General features: G+C 38.2%; 1 protein-coding gene across 3 annotated transcripts in view; it reads right to left on the reverse strand.

Moving 5' to 3' along the window:
• Positions 1-21,898, reverse strand: part of LOC104919784 (myocyte-specific enhancer factor 2A) — a 39,633-nt gene extending 17,735 nt beyond the window's left edge. Inside the window, exons 1-4 of one of the 3 annotated variants that reach the window (XM_019254021.2) lie at positions 21,749-21,898; positions 14,480-14,592; positions 2,564-2,597; positions 2,406-2,476 (exon numbers count right to left, since the gene is read on the reverse strand). In XM_019254021.2, coding sequence (XP_019109566.2) covers positions 2,406-2,459 — 54 coding nt within the window. In that variant the 5' untranslated portion in view covers positions 2,460-2,476; positions 2,564-2,597; positions 14,480-14,592; positions 21,749-21,898. Of the gene's footprint in view, positions 1-2,405; positions 2,598-14,479; positions 14,593-21,748 lie in introns of all 3 variants that reach the window. The other 2 variants (XM_027281321.1, XM_010731871.3) reach the window with 2 other exon arrangements.
• Between the last annotated feature and the right edge of the window lie 2,999 nt (positions 21,899-24,897).

The following is a 24,897-nucleotide window of genomic DNA, read 5'->3' on the forward strand; positions in this document are numbered from 1 at the left end:
AAATAATAACAGGTACTACAATTGCCTCTGTTACCACTGACACATAGAAGTGGAGTTTGGTGATTTGCATCCTAAGCAGATATATTCTCCATCCACTGCTGATTGACAAAAAAATGTTCCCAAGGTTTGAGGTGGTGTTCTGCCAAAAGCAACAATTCACTGAGGTTAAATCTAAATTAACCTATAAACATGACTTGGAAGAGGATTTAGGAAGAGCGGGAATCTCCTAATCAGGCTGGCAGTTTTCTACAGTGATGTTTCATGCAAGCATGTATGCCTTTTTTACAGAGATATTTAATCCGCTCAGTAGAAAAAACACACTCTTCTCCCACACCTGCCCACTCTTCCTACTCTTATGGACATCTGATGTAAACAAAGAAACACATTCTTCTGTACCTGGGCATCTTTGATCTTATTACTTTCCACAGCACAACCTCACCACTACTGGGAATTCACTTGTCACAGAAATATTTTCCCAATCTGATGTAACCCTGCACAAAATGCAAATACTTCCTTCACTGTGGGCATCACTGGAAGTCAGTTAACCGATACAGGGACAACCATAGCTTTTCAATGTTGGGCAAGTCAGTTGTTGGGTTAAATATGTTGAACCTCCACTTTCCACTTCCAGGCCCACTTGAAGGCTTTTACCCAGGGAACCGCGGGGAGTACTATTAAATGCATGATAGTGCTGTGCCTTTTTATATTTAATAGCACAGAAAGCCAGATAGAGAAAGACACGTGCTGTGAACAAGCAATTGAGTCTCTATTTGGTCGTAAAAGTATATTTCTTTCTAGATATAATGTCATATTTTGTGTCTAGTGCAGTTTAATTTGTTGTTTTCTTTAAATGTCTGATGAGTGAAGTGTCCTCAGCCAAGATGTTAGAGTTCCTGTAACATCACATGTTCCAGTTAGGGAGACTGCATTAGATGGCCAACCAAGTTCATGTTCAACGAAGCTGAACATTTGCACTCATGCCAGAAACATTTGGAACAGCAGCAGTCACTGAATAAATGTTGCATTTCATTACAGTAACGATTAGATGATAGTGGTAAAATAGACGCCACAGTTCTCACTATGTTTCCAAGGGCAGTTTTTTTTTGGTTCTTTACAGCTGCTACTTAAATGATGTTTGAAATTATATTCATTACTTCTTAAGCGTGACTTGCAAATAGATTTCTGTGAAATGAGACAAGAACTACCTAGTTCCTCTTCTAGAACATTTAATTGTTTATCTCTGGTGCATCTTTCTACTACACTAATGTTATTACTACATGTTCTGCATAGTGGTAGTAGTGTGATAGATAGGCAAAAGAGGACAACGAGCTAAAAACACTTGACACACAAAACGAGAATACAAACCGACTTCCCAAAATAGAGTACGAGAACCTAAATATACAGCAGGCTCCAGTGATGTACACCCGACAGCTAAAGCAGTGTCTATCTAAAAAGGTTCTGGCCAAGACAACCAAACATCAAATATAAACATCATCCCAGATATTTATTTTCCAGCCACATCCCTATTTCCAGAGCCTGCGCCTTCCGTCCAGACAGGCTGGTATTTGTTGTGCTGTTGGGGGTGATATATATAGAGGAGACAGACAGAGAGGGATTCCAGTGGGCAGTAGTGTGGCTGCGCAAGGAGACGGTGAGGAAAGAAGGCCACTGTGTGTCCCTAACACTGACCCACCCTGCTAATGACAGGGTGCCGTCCGGACCTAGCTAACCCCAAATTACTGCCCTCGCCACCAGCTGTGACCACGGCACTCTCAAAAGTAAAACGGCTTAGAGGAATCTTTAGGAGTTCTTTGATTTGAAACCATAAGGGAAACACAGAAGGATCCTTGAAGGATCCCTTTATAAAGTGTTCATGAAGCTGTCAATACGTGCGCATCCACGTAATATTTGATCTTTCTATAGGAAACTCTATAGGGCTACCTTTTAAATGTCAACTCCAACCCAGCTTGTTGACTCCTTTATTGTTAGAGTGGGATCTTAGCAGGATCCAAGGGCCACACATCAACACATCAGATAACATGAAAAATTCCAACGACGCCTCTAGATGTTGTTTGTCACAGCTGAGATATGCAGTACGCTTTTGTATGGATGCTTGTTGTGATACAGAAGACTGAAGAAATATTCAACAGAGTTGAGGGAGAAGGACAAGCTTATGTGCACAGGAAGTCTGTGCTGAAAACAAACAAGGCTGGGATGCACTCTTTTTATGGATCCTTAAATGTGAGAGCTGACCCTGAATCCCTAGACCACTTTTTACTAATGGGGTGTCACCAACAAGGCAAAAATACTGTATAGGTTATGCTGCTGTACTGTAAGGGGCTTTAAGCATTAACTAGATGGCTAAGATGTAAAATGAGATGAAGAAAAAAAAAAAAGACACTGACCTGGCGGTTCCTCTCATCCACGATCCGGGTGATCTGGATCTTCTTCCTTCCCATTGCCAAAACGACTTCCTCTAACAGCCGGAGAAGAATATCAGTGGGTTCAAGGCAGGTAGTTCAGAGTTCAACAGACAGTGCTTAACACATAGTTTCACTGTCACCTCTGTTACTTCAGTATCAGTTTGGCATGGCTTGCTGAAAAAGAGCGAAAGAGAGACAGAGTCAACTTTATCCCAGTGGTATTCAGTCATCATAGTTTTAAGAGTTAGGTTCAGGAAATGGATTAAAATTCTAACACAAATCATATAGTATATGTTCACAAGAACATCTCTTAACATTAGGTGCTAGATTCCTTTCCTTCCTATCATTTCACAGACTGACAAAACATGTTGGGCTTTATGTGTGAAGGCAGACATTTTACACTCACTATTTAAATAATCTCAGACTTTTAATTATTTTTTGCCCATTTTTCTCTTCAATATGGTACTGTAGCACTCTGCTGCACTGCAGTCTTTGTCACTGCTAACTCCACTCCCTTGCTTCTTTTCATCTGACAGCAAGGAGCTTCACCAGAAGGGCTTAAAGTGCACCTAGGTTCACTGACCAACCAGCAACACTTGTTAGTCCAGCGACAATAATGATCTTTCACTGGTTTTCCAACCACAGACACTTCAAACTGTGTTTGCTAGAATACACAACCAAGCCAAATGCACTGCTACCAGGGAGTAAACCTGCATTTATTTTGTTCTTTGTCTGTCAAAGTCCTTTGTTTTAATAAAAATTGAACCTGTGACCACTGGATTTAAATTAAACAGATCAAGAAGTTAACTCAAGAACACACTACCTGAGAAAGACCAAGACACACTCTCTCTACTTCATCACACACCTTATCTAGCTGCTTCCAAACTCTCTTCGACAGCGATATTCCTTCATTTGCACCAAAAAGAACATTCAGCCCTGTAGTCGTGAACTTGCCTCTGCTCTCCTGCTTTCTCCTCCTGCAGGAGTGCCCACCTGCCTTGCTGTGTCCCTCCTCTCCTCAGCCTCAGTGTTTCTGAGCCCTGCCTTCCCCCAGAGCTCCTTAGCTCTTTCCTAATCTCATCTGATCTGGGAGGAGGCAGCGAGTGAGGCGAAGCCAGGCTTTATCCTAACCCTCTCTGGATTACTGCAGCATGTGGATCCCAGAGCTGAGACACCAAAACCCCCACTGCAGACCCAGTTCACAGGGTTGAGACAAATACATTTGTCATGCACCAGTGGAAGTTTATTGGTCATTATTTGCTGATTTAAATGACCTCTATATTTGATTAAAAAAATTATATTATGATTGAGCTCCAGTCACTTAAATGTCCCATAGTTGATAAATAAATTGAATAGAAAATCCCATGTTGACTTAAAATACTTTTAAAACCTTTGATGGTATTGTGGTCTTCTCCCTTTAAATGATTGTTTCCTTGAAAATACACAATCACACTTAAATTTCATATTTTGCTTTTTTGTCTTTGAACGAACAAAAGCTGCATATGGCAAATGCTTTGCAAGAAACTGCACGCTATTCACAAACCCATCCAGTTCACCAAAGCCAGATCAGTACAGGGTACACACTGTAACAGACAAAGACTCCTTGCATATTTGGGATTTAAAGGTCACAGGGATTTATCGGTTTTACAATCTGGATGATTTGATGGCAAGACACAAATATTTTGAAAAGAGAATAAAAATCATTTCCACCAATCTCCTGTGCTGCTATTTCCATGAGAAAGCAGACAACAAACATTTGAGCGATGGTTCAGTTTAGTTGCTTTGTTACATTGCCAAGTTTGAATCAGCTAGGCTAAATCCTTGGAGCTGTGTAATGTCAAGTCACTCTATAGTGCTCTGATGTAATTAGGAAAGTCCTTGAACAGCAAAAGGCACTTCTGTTACAGTACATACTGGGGTGTAAGAAGTGAATTATTATGACGATAGTAATCTGTTTAACTAAAAGACACATTGCACTGGCTTTAGAAATTTGATCAATTTTGAATCATAACCTTCAAACTGAATCAAAACTACTTTCTTGTCTGCCAGGACTGAAAAGCTGAAACTGGGACTGATACAAGTGCTACGACTGCTGCAGATGCAAACTAATACACGTGTCACAACTACTAGTTTGTTTATTAGGTAAAGAAGACATTAAATCATTAGATGTGAAGATCTTTAGTCTTTCTGTTTGATAACACTGCTTGCTGGACATGTTTAGTGTTTGGTTTTATATATCCAGTGAAGTAATATGTAGTAAAACACTGTAATGCAAATACCTTCCTGTGTTTTGTTTTAAAAGAATGTTTACATAGTCTGAAACATAACTTTAATTTGTCTTTTTTCACTTTTAAGGAATAGTTTCACATTTCGTTTACATCTAAAAGTTTATTTAGCAAACATGCAGTTTTTAATCATTACTATTAAGCAAGCAATTTATAGCACTAATCAATCCGTTTTATAGGAAGGAAACATAATTGGTGCCTGGATTAAATTCCAGCATAGGAACATTTATTTACCCCACACTATGGTGACTGGGATGGATGGTAAAATATAAAGTTCAGGCCTTTTAAATTAAAAATTTGAATTGTGTGGTTAATCCTAGGCAACAAAGGCTTTGGTTAAGGTTAGGGTAAGACTGTGGTTTCAGTTAAATGTTAATGAATTTAGCACGTTTGGTTTCATGCTTCAAGTCACCGTGGGATTTTTAATATTAAACCGAGACCAGGATCTTATGCTTACTTATCATGCTCTTAACCACGTTAAAAAAACACTTTTCAAATGCTGTCCTTGCTACAGGTGTTACTGTGTTAAGATCTGTAACCAAAATACGTTGTCAGTAAACATTTTGCTGATATTTTTGCTGATGCAATGTCTTTATTAACATAATTTTCTCAGTAAATTGATTAAAAAAAAGGGGTAATCCGGGTGGCACTACATTTGGAGACGCATTTGATGTTGCAAATTAGTGGTATATAAATGTAATTTCTAGGTAACATATTTGCCCCAATACATGACGATTATGGTTCATAATCATCACACAGACACACTGACTGTATTATTTGTAATGTTGGTGAGATATGGAGGCTTAAATACAGAATACATACAGTATAAAATAAACCTGTTTACAGCTTTCTGCCAAGTCTGTGGAGTCTTTTCTACATCTCTTGTACACGTGCTTCCCAGACAAGCTGTCCTGATCAATACAGATGTAATATGTTACTATAGCAGAAACTCTATCTGGCTGACCTAAAAATCAATACGACCCACGAGATGAGCCAACAGGCTGCAGCACTAACACAAACATCTACAAAGCTGAGCTATATATTCTAATTTTATTATGTGCCATTACAGTCACACCTAATTTAATACAATGAGCAGCACAATTTGAAAACATTTTTATGGTAATTCAGGACTGAATCCCCTTGAGTCTCTTTATATTTTTGAATAGTTAACTTCTGGCAATTTTCAAGTGTCTTCAGATTATTTATTAAAATGGATATGCAGCAATTTGGACAAAACCATTTTACCAAAAGGTGTTATATAATTTTTACACTGAACTCCAAAGCCTCAAACACAACGTACATGTGAGTTACTGCATGAATTTATATGATTTGTATATTATTTTTCTTTAATCATATCGGGGTATGTTTTTAATATCGCTGGTCCTCAGCTTGTAAAATAATAACACTTAAACAATGACATATACATTATTTACTTTCCAGATATTCAGCATTTAGGGAAATAATTTCTATATATAATGTGTATATATTTGCAAAGGGCTTAAAATATTTTGAAACATCATTGAAACAGCTTTGTACTTTTTTTAATCTATACTTGCTGTGACCTTCTCGACGCCTCTCTTTAACATCAAACTATACTATAATATATTAAGGATGTATCCTTAACAAGAAGTGCTAAGCCCCCCTAGCAAACCTCACAGCCAAACACTCTTCTCTTTATCTCACCCATGAAATCCAATTCCTGTGGATCTTTGGAAGCGTGACCATGCTTTGTGAGGCTGTGAAACACACTTTTCCAAGGTTGGATAGCACAGGATTTTATATTTGTTATGACTACACAATAGCAGAGTGTCTCTTATTGTTGCTTGGGTAAACAGAGCCAAAGGGTTTCCATCAAACATTTCTCTACACATCAAGTACACTGAATGTTGCATCTGACTGCATGATGAGAAGAAAATAAATATGTTCTCTTCTTTGTTTAAAAACAGAATTTCTGATGGCTAATGAGTCATTTTACACCTGACAGATTTACCAATGAGATATTACATGTTAATTAGTGAGCTTTGCAGTTACTGGTGGGTGGATAACCTTTGGACAGAGTCATGCTAGCGGTTTCCTTTTATTTCCAGTCTTTATGCTAAGCTAAGCTAACAATTTGCTGGCTGTAGCTTCATATTTACAGTACAGATATTGGTATTTGTAAAATGGTATCAATCTTATAATCTAACTCTCTGGAAGACAATGAATGTATTTCTCAAAATATCCTAACTATTCCTTTTTAATCTTGTGACTCATTGGTATATTGATAATAACATTGATAACTGACTGATTTATACGTTTTTAAATGTACAGGATCCCTTAAATAACCATCACTGATATGCATATTAGCAAGGAACCTCCAAAGCCTTCAGTTAGTGACAGAAGAAGATCATGACCTATGGCCAGCCTGGGCAGTTCTCATGAAAAGTGAAGTGAGGGGGAGTTTGAAACAGGTTGTTGCTGTAACCACATGTTCACCACATGTTCAAGCAATACAAAAGCAATCATTACCAAGAACAATTACAAGCAGGACTGGACATAGCTCAAACACAGAGTACAACTCCTCCACACTGCCAGCTCTCTGTTAGATTGAACAAACTACTTCCTGTGTCATGACCTGTAATGACAGTGACAGTGAGGGAGGGAGAATAAGTTGAATTCCCCTTTCCAACCGTGTCCTCCTACATACATCAACTTAAATATTTTTCTCATTAAAATGGGAATGATTTTATTCTGTGATTTAGTGGTGACACAATATACTGGTATGACACTTTTTATACCTCTACATTTATCTCTCTCACTTTCTACAGTTGGATTGAGTGTAATTTATTTGCCAAAACACAAAAAAGTTAAGCTTGATTCTACTGATATCACAATAACATTGTCACGATTATCATACCAATATAACTATTAACTCTTATGTTTTGTCTCTTTGTTGGTAAATGAATTACACTCAACTGTAACACTGGTAATCAGCATTAATGTGCATTATACCAGCTATACTGTTAGATTGTAAACCACAAAATAAGAACTGAAAAAAAACAGAAATTATGTAAGAGCCATTGAATTTTTTTACAATATATGTGTATTATTAAGAATATATCAATATTTCATTTTTGAATATGTCAATTATCTTCAATATCAGTATATTGTGACACACCTAGCAACAATGACTGTATAGAGAAAACCTGATATTGTGACAGTCCTAATCCAAGCTGACTAACACTAAGTGCAAAAACAAAATGAGATTTGGTTCTTACACAACACCAACAAGCAGAGATGAAAGAAATCAAATGTTTTGGGAAAATACACTTATTTGCTTTCTTGTTGAGAAGATCAATTCCACTCTCATATCCGTCTATAAATATAAAGCTACGACCAACAGACAGTTAGGTTAGCTTCACACAAAGGCTGGAAGAAGGGAGGTGTTTTCATAATCTGTTTTTTGGAAGGTTTAAACAGACAAGCTATAACATGTTAATTCGTGAGATTTAGAGGTGCATGTAGGCAAATGTTAGCTTTTGACAGAGCCAGGCATGCAGTATCCCCTCTAAGCTAAGCTAAGCTAAGCTAACTGACATTACATACACTACGATGTATTGATCTTCTCCATGCAAGAATATGCATCTGCATTTTCCCAAAATGAGGAACTAATCTTTCAAACTAAACCACCCACCCAGAAACATCTGCTTCCTTTCTCTAGTGGCAAACCATGCTGCATGTATGTGACACAGCACCTATTCTAGCGGGAAACTGATAGAAAAGACATCATCACAGTTTAAATAATAACAATAAAAAGCACACTGTGAAGCATTGAAGTTTCCTGTAGACTTTGATTGCTCTTACTGTAATTGGCTTTTCAATACTTCACCTTAAACACTCCCAATTATTCTTCCAATTAGTCTTCAGATAATGGTTTGAAAGCTCTTACATCTATCCCACCACCCCCATTTGCATGCAAGAGAACATTGCAGGACCCATCTAACACTGGCCCATTGACCCCAATAAGCCCCAATTAACAGGGTCAACAATACGTCTAAAAATGGCAAATTCAAAAAAACAGTTCTAACATAATGAGCATTAATTACCACCCATCCCGCCTTTCCTTAATGTCCTCTCTTGTATAGAATAAACAAAGTCCAAGCTACGGAAGGTCACGCTGGGTCTTAACAGCACCAGGTTGTTTTCAGTACAAAGCAGCACAGAGTAATTGGCAACCCTTTCATCCCCCTTCCTCATTAAAGACCATTGGTTCATCTCTAATTGCTTTGACACCACCATGACCTCTGATCCAGTCACTCCAACAGCGAATCAATGAGGCTTCAAGTTGATGCTACCCCGCATGCACCACTAGGTAAACCCCCATATCTTCTGCTACCAGTAGAATAAAGTAACCACTGTTTCCGACTGAACCTCATTTTGATTCGCGTCCTCATAGCGCAGATCCTGGCTGTCAGCACGGACAGCCATGGTGAAATTCATAGCCATTTGCTGGAAGATGAAAAAGTTTGTATTTCATCACTGTTTGCAAAAAGTGTTAAGGACCGATGACACAGATCACATTCCTTATTCACGTCTTTACCTTTCCTGCAGCTTTGCTCATCTCCTTGCTGTCCTCTACTTCCCTTTTTTGCTCAATCTTCTGCTTCCTCCAGCAGCTTATTTGCATTGTATCCATCAGCAGGGAGAGAGAGAGAGAGAGAGAGAGAGAGAAAGGCTCTCTTGCTCAAGGCATAACAAGGCGGACTGATAGAAGATTTTTCGTCCCCCAGGCAAGCCCAGACATTCTTTGAAGTTCTCATAAATGGAGTTTTTATAGAAGTTCTTAGGGGAACTTATACATGGTAAACAGTCAGGCTACGTGGTGGACCTGCTCCCCGAGGGAGGTGGAGTGAGATCAGCAGGCTTGTTTACTGGCTGAAGTGTTTAACACTTCCCTGTTTAGAGTAGCGCTCGATGTGCTCAGCCTCCCTACATGCCCAGTTGTGAATATGAGCTTTCTTTGATGTAGGGAAAACGAATGACAATTTATGTAAAAACGTAACAGAGTTGCAGCTACTTAAAAGAATGATGAAATTAGCATTTTTTAATGCAAATGATGCTCTGGCACAATGCGCAATCTTTGCATAAGGAGAAGTTAATACACACACGCTACAGCCAGCAACGACAGCTGCAAATGAGTCTCCTTGTAAATCTGCCCAATGACAAAAACTGAGATCCAGTAAAGTCAGTCTTAAAATGTTCCACTTCACCATTTTCCATGTCTTTTTAAGGCAGGAACATGCCTTTCATGGCAAAACGGGAGCAAGAAAAGCAAGTGCTGCTGTTGTCAGCTGCATGAGCGCGGACTGTGATTAATTCATCACCCACAGTCAGACAGACTAGCCTCTGGTATCATGCAGGCTGAGTATCGACGCTGGCCACTGCTGCTTGGCAGGTCACTGAGCTAATGAGTTTTTGCCTGATATGTAATAATTAAACTCATCTCCTTCCACCAGCATCCCAACCATTTAATGCTAGGCTGAAGGCCAGCAGATTAGATGGCTTAAACTGTCAGCAGCCATATTACAGAACTCCCCTGGTCAGTTAACAAACTAAGATGCTGCGTTACTGTATCAAGCATGAGTCACTATAAGGAGATGAGAATACAGAAAAGTCTATGTTAGTGTACATATTTAGGTCATGGCATGATGACAAGACAATATAAAATGTGTTTTGTTTTTTTTAAATAAGCATGATCGGTAAAGTCAACAAGCCCATAGCTTCAGGGCTGCATTCACTGACATCGTATCCTCCAGTGTGCTGCACTGTTACTCACAATCTCCCAGCCTAGTAAAAACTCCAAGACAGCAGTCTGCTCATTTAATTACTGGCCCGCTGTGATGTCATTTCATTATTGTGTTGCTTTTATGACAGTGGCAGTGGGATAAGATTTTCCTGTCTCAACACAGAGACACTGATGTCATGCCTGCAACACAGATTGAAACACAAGCTGCCCTGTAAAATATGGCTACGCTTCCATACTCTCTCTGCCTTTCATAAAAAAAAAAAAATGTAAAAAGAAGAAATACTAATTGGTGTTCAGCCGAACTTCCAATACTGACACGTGTACATTTTTGCTCTCTGCCTTCGTCAGGTTTCCTCATACAGAGGTGAAGTGATCTTGAACTAAAGTGAACTGACATTGTATTGGTTAAATGTCTCATTTCTAAACTGTAATCATGCGGCATGTTCAGTATAATATAATATAACAACACTGGGCCAATAAAATAAAATTCCAACCACAACTTCTCCCAAACAATTACATGTCAAGACCTCCACATGCACTCACATATCTAGTAGGAACTTTACAGCACCAGGTTTCAAGCCCATTTATTGCACGTTTAAATCAATTCACTTTTGAATTCTGGGTCAATCTTTAGTTGAATTCAGCAGCACGTGCTGCGATTAACCACAGTCATGGTTTTGTAACTGTAAAGGCTCAGCTACACTAAATGTCACTTACAATCAACGAAGTAGCGGTGAGTTAAGAATTGGACTTTCAGTGTAACTTAAACCACCACCAACAAAGCAGTAAAATGAATATTGTACACTCTTTAAAACAGCACCTGGAGAAGAGATGTTCTCAATTTCCTTCTTCCAGTTTTATTAAAACTTTAAGAAACAAAAAAAAAGCAAACTGGTACGCTGCGATGTATCGAATGTTGTGAAATAAGTTGTGAAAGCGAGGTTTTTCCTCCGACTATGATTGAAAAATCTATCCCTAATTTGTACTGTTGATTTTTTTTCTCCTTAAAAATGCCAGCTGAGGCTCATGGGTATTGAATTATTTAGTGACATCCAACAAGCCAAACTGATAAAAAAATAAAAATAAATCATAATTTGTCTGAAAGAAGAGTTCAACTAATTAAAATCGGTGACCACTACATACTGCAAAGTTACAGGTTTGTTATCAATGTCATATGAGTAACTTCATGACTATATTGCTAGCATGAAAGCACTCTGGTCTGTTTATTGTTTCATCATTCAACTTTACTGCAACTCATGTGTCGCCCCCTGGGGGTCCCTGACTCACAGTTGGTCCCAACAACTGCTCTACTGTAGAGAAGCATTAAACCCCAGTTTGGGAACATTCGTCTCTAAAAAAAACAGTCTGTCTGTCTGGACAGTAATGTTAAGACAGATGGACACAATAATATCAACAGAATCTCAGTATAGCACTCTCCAATCATTGAGTACAGTTACACAAACACCACATATACAATATGTACTGTATATCGGCACAGCCAGTCTTTGCTTCTCTCGTGGTCTACGCTCACTGCAGTTTAGTTCGCAGAGCCACTTACAGTAACTTCATCACTGAGAAGTATCTAGCCTCGGCCCAATCTTTTGATCTACTAAATGATATTATAATGAATTCTTTAACATTTTTATTTGTTCATGCTCTCATTGAAATTCTGTGCTTTCAGCAAAGTAATATCATCCTTTTAATGTTGTGAAGAGATGGTAAGTAGATCTGAGGGCTCTATCCTGAGGGTCCTTCATGCAATCTCCTATTCCCCCCACCCCTAATTCCCCCTTACACACATATACACACACACCCCAACACTGCCTCGCTTACTGAGTAAACAGTGGACTCTTTTTCAAGTTGGTATATGTACAGGACAAATAGAGTTCAATGTGCGGTGTATATACAGAAGTATCAGGAATTACTCCTTGCAAGTGGCACTTCCAAGTTCAAAGTGTGCCGTTAAAGCATTTTACCTCAACATTTTAGGTGTGAGTGGAAATTTGCATGGTTAAGCTACTTTTTAATTTTCTGCATTCAGCCTTAAATTTGTAGCGTTTGACACTCCAGACCACCGTTTCTCCTGATCAACAGAAGGGTAAGAAGTGGATACTTGCAATGTGCAAACTCCTGTAAGCTTGGGCATGAGGACTGAAATGAAAGCTGTGCAGAAAATGAGTGCTCATAACATACTGAGCATACAGATGGGCAGTGTAGAGCTGCTGGACTAGTTTGATAAGTTTAGACAGATTTTCCACCCAGCTCCTGTTCTTTGTAAAGAAGTGAACCACTAACTTTAAACCACCAATATTCACTACAGCTGCCCAGTGTTTTCATGTAATTAATGGATTGTTCCTAAACGAGTATACCAAACACATCTGGGTTAACCACATCATTAACTGGTTATAATATTTTAGCAGCTGGTACAGCTTCTCTATCCTGCAAACCGATTACACAATTGTGTGCCTTTGCTCACTGTTATATTTCTTTCACTGAATTTCTGTCATGAGAAAATATCACAGCTGGGATCAGCTGCGTCACCTGGGATTAGGGTGTATAATTGCATACAGCTACGTGTGAGATCACACTGGCTGCTTCTGTGGGAAATTAACATCAGCCTGAATAGCAGGGCTACAGAGAAGCAAGCTGACTTTAATTTGTAGTCACCAAACAAGTTCACCTTGTTGTTATTGACATTATAAATTCTTACTGATCTAAATTTACTATACTCATATTTTGAAAGAAATAATCTGAACGCTATAGAAGTCAACTGACGATGAAAGCTAACCTAACCAATATGATAAAAGATAGCAACAACACTACCAGTAATAGTGGTGTGTGAAGTTGGACAAAATAATGAGCAAATGAAACCAGAGATTGGATTTAACTCTGTTGCAAAGTAAGATTGATTACAAAGACATTTTAATTTTCATAAGAATTTTTAATCCTGTCTGTGCTGGTAGACGGAAGTGTCCGAAGTTAAAAATACTCTTGAACAGAATCTGTGGAAGTATAACCTGGATATAACCTAGTCCTCAACTCAGAAAGGAGAGAGCGCGTCTTCATGTACAGCCAGCATTAATGAAGTGTTGGCACCATTAAGATCAGTGTCAGGACTCTGAGCAGACCCAAATCACTCTCTGGTCTGGATCCTGTCTCTGCAAATCAACACTGAGTTTAATTAAGCCAAGCCACGCTGCCATTGACCCAACATAACTGTTTAAGTTGGCAGGGCCAAGGGAAACCTATTTACCGTTAGCAACAAAGAAAGTTTTATATGACTTCAGGAAAGTAGATTGCAAGGCTAATATTTAGAAATTGTTTTATTTGATTTCTGTATTTATTGAGTGTAATTTCTGAGCTCCTCTGCGGCATTTTTAGCATCAAGCGTGCGGGTGTGTGGCCCAGCGGTCAGACGGCAGGCAGCCAGAGGTTTGGCTGGTTTGGAAGGACTAGCTCAGGCCTGATTACTGGGGCGACCCCGCAGGAAGAGTTCTCAAGTCCAACAGATTAAGAGCTCTTCCAGAAGCCACAGCAGCAAGACGAGAGGAGAGAGCATCAACCAAAGCCTTCACTGCTAGATGGTATTGCTGAGCTCAGTAAACATGATTTTAATCTTACTTCCCTATAAAAAATACACATAAAACTCTTTTTATATTTCCCCTGACCCCCCAAACACTGTCTGCAAGTAATTTGAATCAGGACAACCAGAGTTGCATAATGCAATTCTGGACATTTTTAGTAAATATATTTATTACATAAAAAAAAATCTAAAGTTTTATAACACTAAAACCCAAATGAATGGTTGTTATTAGTAGCCATAGTAGTTTCCAGGAAAAGTTATGACCCAAGAATAGCCTGAAAATAAGTAACCTTCAATACAGCTGTTTTGGCTGACACTTGACTGACACTTTTTTGGACTTTGCAAGTGCTGCTGCAAGAAATTTAAGAGAGAAAAATGTTTGTAAAGAGGCATCAGATATTACCTGAAAGTTTCCTCTGGAGAAGGAGTAGGACCTCCTCTTCAGCTTTAAATTTGGAGGACAGATACAAGGGAGACGATATTACAGACAGCGATTCCTCCTCAAGATCTGCGTTTCTGAAAGAGAAAACAAAAATCCTTTTTGATTTTCAAGTAACACAAAAAACACAGCAGAAAAATAGTTTTCTGCTTTAGTTGGCAAAGGAGGAAAGTGATGCTCGTGTTCTGTTGTTCTGGATATTAAACCACCTCTTAAAACGACTTGTCCCGTTGAGAACACATGCTGCTTTTCACTTCAAATGAGTCATTACACATAGACACAACTGTTCCATCTGTAATGACCAAAGCCATATCACTGGATGTAATAAAACCATCAGAGAAAATACAGGAATCATTTTTCAAACAGATACGGTGTCTGTATAATCACATCAAATAGAAGAGGGATATTCCATGTAGGCCATAAAAACTTGAGCGTGAAGATTTAAGGGCCGTAGACCAAAACTGAAATGAGTTTGCGTTGTACCATAATCAGTCTGGATGTTCAGCATCAGCACAGACAGGTAACAAGCACACAACAAGGCTCCACAGCAACAAGAGTCAGTTAAACCTCTCATCTTCCCTGCTGCGTGTGACACAGCATGTCGCCGGTTTAGTCAGGCATCGTCACAGCTAATCAAAGTGGATAAGAAATGCATTAGTCCACGCAGGAGCAGGCGGCATTAGCTTGGTCTAAAGAAGCCGATGTAATTGGCTAGAAAAAACTAAGTCAGTCAGTCAGTCAGTCAGTCAGTCAGTGAGGGAGAACTTGAAATAGCCTCTCAATAAAATACACACACATACACACACAGTGCAGCCTCTATTTCTTCATCATGTGGTGCAAAAAGAGAAGCCTGTCCTTCAGAAGTGTTGCTATTTCTGTTTACCACAAGGCCCCAAATATTCTATCATTAGGGAAACTAGGAGGGAAAGGAAATACCACTGGGCAACACATGGACTCCATACAGCCGCACAAAGGAACCCGACTGACAGGGTGGACTGTCATGTTCCTGGTAACAGGTTTTATTTCCACAATATCCATTTAAGTAAAAGTGTCACAAAGGTGATATTTTCTCAGTTCTTAGAAGAAATCATTAGCTTTTTATACTCTCTTTCTAATTACCGACCGTTTATATAGTTAGAAATACTCAGAATTTGGTGTACTGTTCATGGGAAAAGAAAAACAAAAAGAAAAGAAAAACTGAGAATGATAAGTGAGCATGAGCACTACCACGACGGCTGAGTCAAGCAGCACCACCCTGGCTTGCGGCTAGAACGAGCTACGTAGTGCATGAAGATACTGAAGCAATATCACACGAGAGGAAGTGATGCACTGAATATCAGCATGGCTGTATGTGTGTGTGTCGTGGAGGAAAACGGTCACAGCTTTTATACGGCTACAAAAGCCATTTAGAAGTTAACGGTACCTTACAATAAATTATGATTTGTTTGTTTATTTAATAATTTATTTGGCTTTGACCATACAAATTGTTCCACATGTTGTTCCACGTCTTGTAATCAATGGGCTAAGGTCTCTGGGTTTTTGGTGTAGCCAGAGGATATATAAAACAGATAACAGATATAAAGGGCCAGATATCCTTTGCAGTCTGATTAGTAACAAGACATAACTTTCATTGCCAGTGTTTTTAGTGATTGCTTTTGGCCGGTGCGTTCCATCTCTTTTGCTCTCCACCTGGGTTGTTGCAACCAAAACCCATTCAAACATGACAATACGTGGTTAACACTACTCAGACTGGACTAGAGTAGACTTCCGGTGCCAAACACCTGCTCCCTCGCTTACAGATTCTGCATTCCTTTGCAGATAAATAGATATTAATTGGTATTAAACGTCAAGACTGGCACATTTAACCTGGCTGACCTTGCTTACCATCTTTTCAGGTGACAATGCAAATGATGTGTGCGTAAACCAGAGACATTACACTGAGGGTGATGCATTGCAGGTATTAAAAACAACATAATGCAAAAAAAATTGCATGATGTATGTTTTGTAGTTTGCATTCATGGCCAGTTTAAAGGTGTCAACACAATCTTTTGCACCAGATGTAAAGAAGGAGAAAAAGCAGAAATGACTTAAAAATGAAGGTTCGTGTGTGATGTCTCAATTATTTCACAAACAACGCTAAACCTCACAACATGAGCTGCCATTAATCACTTATATAACTGAAGTCACATGCTAACCTCGGGTCTCAAGAGTGACTTCATAAACTCTTTGTTCGATCAGTAATCACAATGCCAGAAAACAAAACTGACACGCTAACCACCAACAAAATTGTCAGCATCACTCACTGAACCACATTTCTCTCGCAATGAGACCAAGTGCAGTTGATTAAGTGGGATGGGTTCCCAGAAATGTGTCCATCCACGTTACATTAGTACATGGTAAAGTTTTGTTTGTCATTCTCATGAAACAATATCAAATATCCAGCCAACCTTTGTATGATCACCAGTTTTTAGAGGGTGTCCTGTTTCGGAATAAAATGTCTATTAATGCATATTTAATATATTTTCCACTGTTATCCACAAGCTCACCATCTTGTTGATTATTTTTACATGCAGCACCATATATTCCTGTATATCCTAACTGCTGCAGAGATGATGAGGGCTCGATCTCTTTGAGGCACATCCTTCTGTGAACAGGCTGTCCTAACTATGAACGGAAGGTGAGAGTTACGTTCATTTAAATGTTGAAACATTCTTCTTAATCAGATGTACACAAATCAGATCATTATGCGCACATACTGTACCCATAATGCACAAGATCACGTTCCTAATTCTTACTGAAATGCACGGTATAAAATGTTATAGACCTTAAAGAATGTGTAGTGACTTGGCCACCTTTAAAGTTTAATGTCTTCAAACTTCAAACTACAAGGGTTCTTGGTTTTAATTTTAATCCAGGATTACTAAATCATCTGAATAACTATAAAAATGATTTTTAAGAGGCAGTGTTTAGCTCGGTTGGTGAAGCAGCCGCCCCATGTGCGAGGACTCAGGTCCTTGCTGCGGGGGCCGGGGTTCGAGTCCAACCTGTGGCGCTTTCCCACATGTCGTTCCCCATCTCTCTCCCCACATTCCTGTCGCTCTTCAGCTGTCTCTTTTAAAAAGGGCCTTGAATGAATATTTGCTAAGCATAGTTGCAACAAACGGTTACTGTGATTATTAGTTACTAAATTAGTTGTTTGGTCCAGAAAATGTCAGAAAACTGTGAAAAAATTAACATTGATGAGTAAGTAAGTTAGTAAATTATGCATACACATTAAGCATAGGTACAAAACCTGGCTCGCACCCTCTCTGTACATGCTGACAGGAAATCTTTGGTTAGCAAACATGGCATTAACTTACATGCTCTCTGAAAGCTGTAACATTATCCTCACTTAATTGCCAACGCCAAACCATCTACGTTTTGTTGTTCACCTCACAAAGTTTATTTTTACATTTAGATGCATATCCAATGTCAGAGTATGTCACAGAGTAACATGTGAAGCCTTTCTGAGTATTTGTTTGCTTTTGACTAATCAATTAATCTATGTTTAAATTTAATTAACATTAACAGCAATTAGTTGTCAGTAACATCCCTCATGTTGCCTATTTACACACATACAGCAATGTTGATGTCAATTTGCAGTCATGCTACTGGCCAAATGATAAATCCTTTTAGCTCCATTTTTGGTCTACACCACCAGGCACAGTGGTGCTTTCAGCTAATTGCTAACATGATCAAACAAAAAATTCAAAATCACAGACTGAATGATGAATAATCTGGACACTGCACTGCAACAAACAGTTTATCAGGATATGTGCTAAGAGATAACTGAATGGAGATGGGAGACCTCTTTCATCCCATATGCTCCCTGTGGTCTCAGCAGTCTGACAGGATGACAGTGTAACCATGACCTGATTACCTGTCCCCTGAAGCCTGTAATCACTAAAGCCAGCAGACAGGTACTGTCAGTCCGCTGACAGGGAGGATAATTGAAGGTGATGCTACATGCTGCAAGGCCCGCTAATGAAATATGAAAACAAAGAGCAGGGACAAGGCAGCATGGCACCAGAGAGGTCTGAGCTCCAAGGTAGTACATTTTCTGTCTTGTCTTTACAACAGCCACTTTTTATTTTATCTGTCAATCTCTTAAAGTAATAGTCTATGTGGATGATGATCTGTGAATTAGGTTCTCTTGCAAACCTCCACAAAAACTTTCTTAGCAACTGCTCTTTTCCATAGACGCCCCTATTAGGTCACAGGTTTTCCCATTACTCATGTTCATCAAAGACAAAAGGCTGTTGTACTATTAGTTTAGTGATAAAATGCTGAGTCCCTCTCCTGGCTTCACAGTCATAGCGTACACTGTTAAAAAGTGGTGAGGGTGAATAAACAGCCATTCATTCCAAAACTAGCTACTGACGAGCCCTTCTGTGGGTTAAGAGGACAAGTTAGACCATCTTCAGTGGAGATGCTCTGTGGGAGCCATGAGTTTATTGAAATACACGAGAGGATAAGATTCAGAAATGCTAAAACTTTATTTGGTACAAAGCGTATTGAAACTTTCACTCATTGTTTTTGGTGATATAATTTCCCCGAAAAGCATCAATCTGGAGCAAATGCGACCTTAAAAGCTTGTAAAGTATCCTAATTAATTTGTTACTGTGAAGAAATTTCATATTTCTGCAGTCAGCCATGATTCAGATTTGTTTGCCATTTTGGTACCATCAAATCACAAATACAATATTCAATAATTAACATTAACATAATCACAAAAATCAGCAGTGGCCTTGAATTTGTTAAAATGAGCGATGAGTTTGACTGTATCAGTCTAATTTTCCTTAATATTGTTGCTGTTGCTTCCTACTGTACATGGCATATCTGGAGTTAAGAGATTGCAGAGCATTGCTGTATTGCCCTGCATACAGAGTTTTGTCGTGGCAACCTTCATGACTGTGAAGTGAAGCCAATGCGAAGTGCCAAAAGCTGCAGTTTCTCAAACAAGCCACTTGAGTCTGGCTACAGAATCTCCATTAGCCCCCATATAAATTATGCATAATTAACAGCATGGCCACTTTGATTGGGCCGTTAGAGATCACAAAAGCTTTGACTTTACATAGCGCAATTTAATCTTTGTGACTTTATCACTCTATTCTTGCGATTCATCATACAAAGACCACTTTTATTATTATCAGACTATTTTAAAAAATAAACCGTACACACTGAAGTCTAGAAAACCTTTGCTAATAGGGGACTGACATTAAAGCATACTATTTCTCGAGGCTGTCTTAACTCACATTTCCATATGAACTTTGAAAGCGTCATTACCTCCACAAAGGAGGTTGTGTTTGTTTGTCCGTCCGTCAGCAAAATTATGTAGCACAGGCCGACAAAGTTTCCATTAAATTTTATAGCGGATGTGAATCACGAGTTAGATATGTGAATTAATTTTCACTTACGTTAACACTGTTTGATAGGTCGATCATAAGTGACATGGTTGCGCTTGTGGATTAGCATATAGGACTGGACTATTGGCCTTGGCAAACGTGTGCGCTCGCCAAGTTGCTATAATTGCTCCTCCTGTCAAGAGATCCCTTTTAAAGTGTATGAGATGGGAAACATACACTATCCTGAGAATAATATGAAGCTTCAGATGCCTGAAGCTGTCATAACTAATGTTGTCAGGTGGTACAACCAATTTAAACCAATTAATAATAGTTTAAATGGTTTCTAAATGTAATGTGTATAGTTATTATACTGAATATATACATTTGTTTAATTATTTTCCTTTCTTTAAATGTAAAATTGGACATTAACGATACCTAAAACCTGACCTACAGGATGCAAATATTTTAAATTATTGTAAAAAAAAAAAACAACAACAAAAAAAACACAATGATAAAATAATAATGTGTTACCTAGTGTGGACACCCTAAGGGATAGTTGCCAAAGAAATAACCTTAAAATAAAGATTAGGAATGTACATATATTTTTATAAGTATTTGGCTGTGCCACCTGACAATTTTTTTGTCGTGAAGTTAAAAATACTGTTAAAAAATGAGTTAAAATTTTTTGTCGTGAAGTTAAAAATACTGTTAAAAAATGAGTTAAAACAGAAAAGTTGTCCAATAAATGAGACTTGTTCAAACACATTGTTCTGGACTTGAAAATATGCATCACATCTATATTGAAAATACTTTATTTGAAGCTTTATTTGTCATTGAGCCATACATACCTGAGTTAGACTAATAAAGCAGGATGAGCTTTAGCTGATCTTACAAATGTTTTTACACAAAATGAGGGACTCACACTGACACGATGGACAGTTACAGCACCCGACAACCCTTTCAATGTACATCTAGGTATAAAAAGCATTGATCAGGAGGGGAAAAAACTGAGAGCCTATCCTTTAAAACCAGATTACTTAATCCAAATTAAAACAAAATGGCACACAATCAAATTGCTGGCATTAAAAAGCAGAATACTAATACTGAATAGATAGTGTATCTCCTAATACACTGCTTGTGAGGTTGAATACACTGCAGGAAATAAAGATAGGAAGATGTTGTGATAGTTTGTAACACAGAAATTTGTGGCCTTACTTAACCTAATAAATCTGCCTCAGTTTGGGATTTCCTACAGGATGTCTATTCTCTCTGGGACATGTGGCTGGTGTTTTTTTTTTAAAGATACTAAACTGATTGCATGCTGTAATAAATCTATTTAAATTCACATACCTGTAACACTCTAATGTATTTACTGCTATGGACTCACTGTAATTGGACTGTGGGGACTGTTTTGTGTTATACAGTAGAAATAACAATACAAACACTAGCTACGATTTGTTTTGCAGCAGTCTTCATCACATCTAGAAAACACAGGATGTAGTAGTTGAAGTATCCCAGAGAGAAAAACGGTGAAACTAGCTCAGCGGCTAAAAACAGCTAAAGTTCATCAAAGTTTCATAAAAACTGAGGCACTATCACGACATGTACAGTAAACGTACAGTACTCACCTGGAAAAGCTACTAAATCGCAACAACAACAACAACAAAAACAGCAGGATAACAGCGGTGTGAGTGCAGCTTTGAGTCGCGTTATCTGTCATTATTTCAGGTTGTTTTGGAAACTAACGGATAATATCGTAATATGAAGAGCTCCCCTCTCGGTGTGTGCGGCACAGACAGACAGAGACAAGACACGGAGACATAAAGACAGATGAGTTTGCTCCACTTACCCCTCTGCCCTCCCGGTGCTTCTCTAAATACGGAGAGTTTTTTCTTATCAAAGTGTCTCCAGCAGAAACACACACACACAGAGACAGACACAGGTCCTCGTCCTCGCTATATTTTAGGAAACTGACAAACTCAGTCAGAGCCAGCGCGAGCTTTAGCTCCTCCCTAAACACAGCGCGCGCGTGTGTGCGCGCGTGTTTTTATACATGTGTGTGTGTGTGTGTGTGTGTGTGTGTGTGTTTGGATCATCAGTGCAGTATGAGTGTGAGTGTGTTCAGTGTTTTTAAGACCGATTTTAGAGGAGAGAAAAATATATGATATTCCGATATTGTGAATTTCTGAGCTGTGTTGAAAGTTGATATTTTCTGTGTGGCTTCTGCACCAGTATGACTACACAAAGAAGGCTACTTACAGTATGTCTTATGTATATGTCCCTGAGACAGAAAGCCATACTTCCTTGGATTTTTAAATTCTGCAATCCTAAATATGAATCATTTCAAATACCTCATAGTGAAATTTCAAATAAGTTTTATATGATATTAGTAAGTTAAAATCGACCAATTCTAACAGTTTTCATATCAGCATATATCTGATAACATATACACCAAAACCGCGATATATCCGATATATGTAAGTAAATGTGTGCACTTCTTTTTCAAAAAGACATGAGGTAGGTAAAATTAAAGTGTAGAATCACGGTATAAAGAGAATTAAAGTGTAATGTCCAATGTGTTGGTCGGTTTATTGTGTGGGTGTTTTTATGTATTAGTCTTTGTATAAAGTAATGAGTGTCATAAGTAAATGAGTGCATGCCTTTTCGGTAAGTATGTTAATATGACTTTACCTAAATTTGTTTGAGATTATTCAGACACATATAGCTATGTGTGTACACATGTGTGCTTGTGGGATAGATAGATAGATAGATAGATAGATAGATAGATAGATAGATAGATTTAGTAACACAAGACCAGTATCATAACTGATCTATTATCTTATCTTATTCATCCCTTGCCTGAGGGAAGAAGAAGGAGAAAGCTTGTGACTTAAAGGTCACAGGTTCAAGTTTCTGAACAAGTTGAAAAGATCCACTTTAAGCAATCAGTCCTTCCTCCTCAAGCAACTCTGTTGAAGAAACTTTGTAAGTAAGTAACAAGCAGAACCACTGTTTGATTTTCAACGGTTGTCTTAGGTGGCTTAATGGTGAACATTGGACCACTCAAGGGTCCAAAGAATTATCAACATGTGAGTGATTCATGTCACTGGTGCCCCCTTAGTCAAAAACATCTTAGAACCCTTAGAAGCTCCGGTGATAGGTGTGCCCTCTACAGTGGCCTAGTGTTCTAAGAAACATGATGAAGTGCCCTGCAGGCTGCCCTGCTAGTGGAGAAAACAAGATACAGTGCAACACAGGCTGCCATATATGCTAGAAAATGAGTTAGCCTCTACATGCATTCAAATGGTTAAATAGTTAATAGTCCCCTGTGTGTTTCTGTTACAGAGGTGTGGTAGTGATACTGTAAAGTCACATAATAAAACATTTTTATGTTAACCAGGATTTTGAATTATTTCAACATAAATTCATCACAATTTTCTGGTCACTTGTGGCCCACTCTATGCAGCTGGTGCCCTTTTTATTGTTTTGCCTCTGCCTCTCAAACACCCTGAGTCCGTCACTGGATCATATGATTATTATTAGTAAGCACCCCACCCAAAATATTTATACATGCAATGATTGTTTTCCACATGTCCTGATAGTACCACATCATTAAACCTTTAGAATAAAAACAAAAAGCTAATTAAGTATATTTATAGCAGAATACTGGAGAAGCACAAATATTATTGTATATATTATAATATATATAATATGTATCCTTCAAGTATCTTGGCCCCATCATTCGTAATCTAATTGTATCATGCTTTAACCTTTTGGAAGACCATATAATCTACAAGAATATCTTCCACAAGCGAATGAATTGTGCCTTTTTGTTGCACTGCACCCTTTAATATTCTCCAGGATACACAAAACACATTACATTACTAACTCAACAGAGAAGTTTAACTTCTAACTGCATGTTCCAAATCTATATGCCTTTCAAGCATTTCTTAGAAAGCAGCTTTTATGTGTGTCTAGTGAAGATTATTATAATAAACTAATAACAAATAATCTATAATAATAATATGGCAGACTAAATAATAATGGCACTTGTGTTCTGAAAGAAAACTAGAAGAATTCATTCCATCGTTGGGCTGTCAACAGGAAAAACAAAAAAACTCTGGTGCCATCATGTGTCCTTGAGTCAGATGACAGCAGAGGATCAGTGGGAATATTTTTAACAAAGCATAAGATGTTACAGAAGTGGATTAAACATAATAATGTTAGTTACATTCTTTTTCATATTTTAAAGTTAGAAATAAATGTAAATAAATGTAAATAAATCATAAACTTAGTATTTGGTTTGGGTTTGTGTGTGTCTGACTCTGTCTCCCCCTGCAGGCTGGTAGCAGAGTGAAAGCTGGCCTCAGCATAGACCCTCCTCAGCACAACCAGCTGTATATTGATCTTAAAGTACCAGAGAGTTGTGGAACAGGGAATTGGATTATTTGGATTATTTGGACCTTTCTGTAGTTATCGTTTTTCAGTATGTGTGTGGTGTGTGTATAATATATAGATATAGATTATTATATATATATATATATATATATATATATATATATATATAAAATCCAAGTGCAAAAGTATGTACATAGTATCAACCATTTATTTCACTGATTTTATTTGACTTTACTTTACTGAAGTGCTTTCATTAATTCAGTTCAATTTATTTTTGCAGCACCAAATTTCCATGCATGTTGTGTCAGCATTACAATCAATGTAAATACTTCAAACTAAGCAGTAAACTAAAATATAAGGCAGGTTATTTTTCATCTCTTTCCTGAATTGGATTTCTTTGAACCAAAAGACAGACTTGAGTGTGAAGCGCTCATTGGATTAGCCTTTAACATGATTTTTTTTAAAGTGAGTCATCCCTTTATTTCTTCATGTGTAAAGATTATATATCTTACTGTGTACCCCCATTTTTTTCATGAGTGGAAGGTGAGCGGATAGAGAGTAAAGAGATAAAGGAGGGATTGAAAGAGCAGACTGGGGACG

Source organism: Larimichthys crocea, chromosome VIII, assembly GCF_000972845.2.
Source record: "Larimichthys crocea isolate SSNF chromosome VIII, L_crocea_2.0, whole genome shotgun sequence".
Lineage (NCBI taxonomy): Eukaryota > Metazoa > Chordata > Actinopteri > Sciaenidae > Larimichthys > Larimichthys crocea.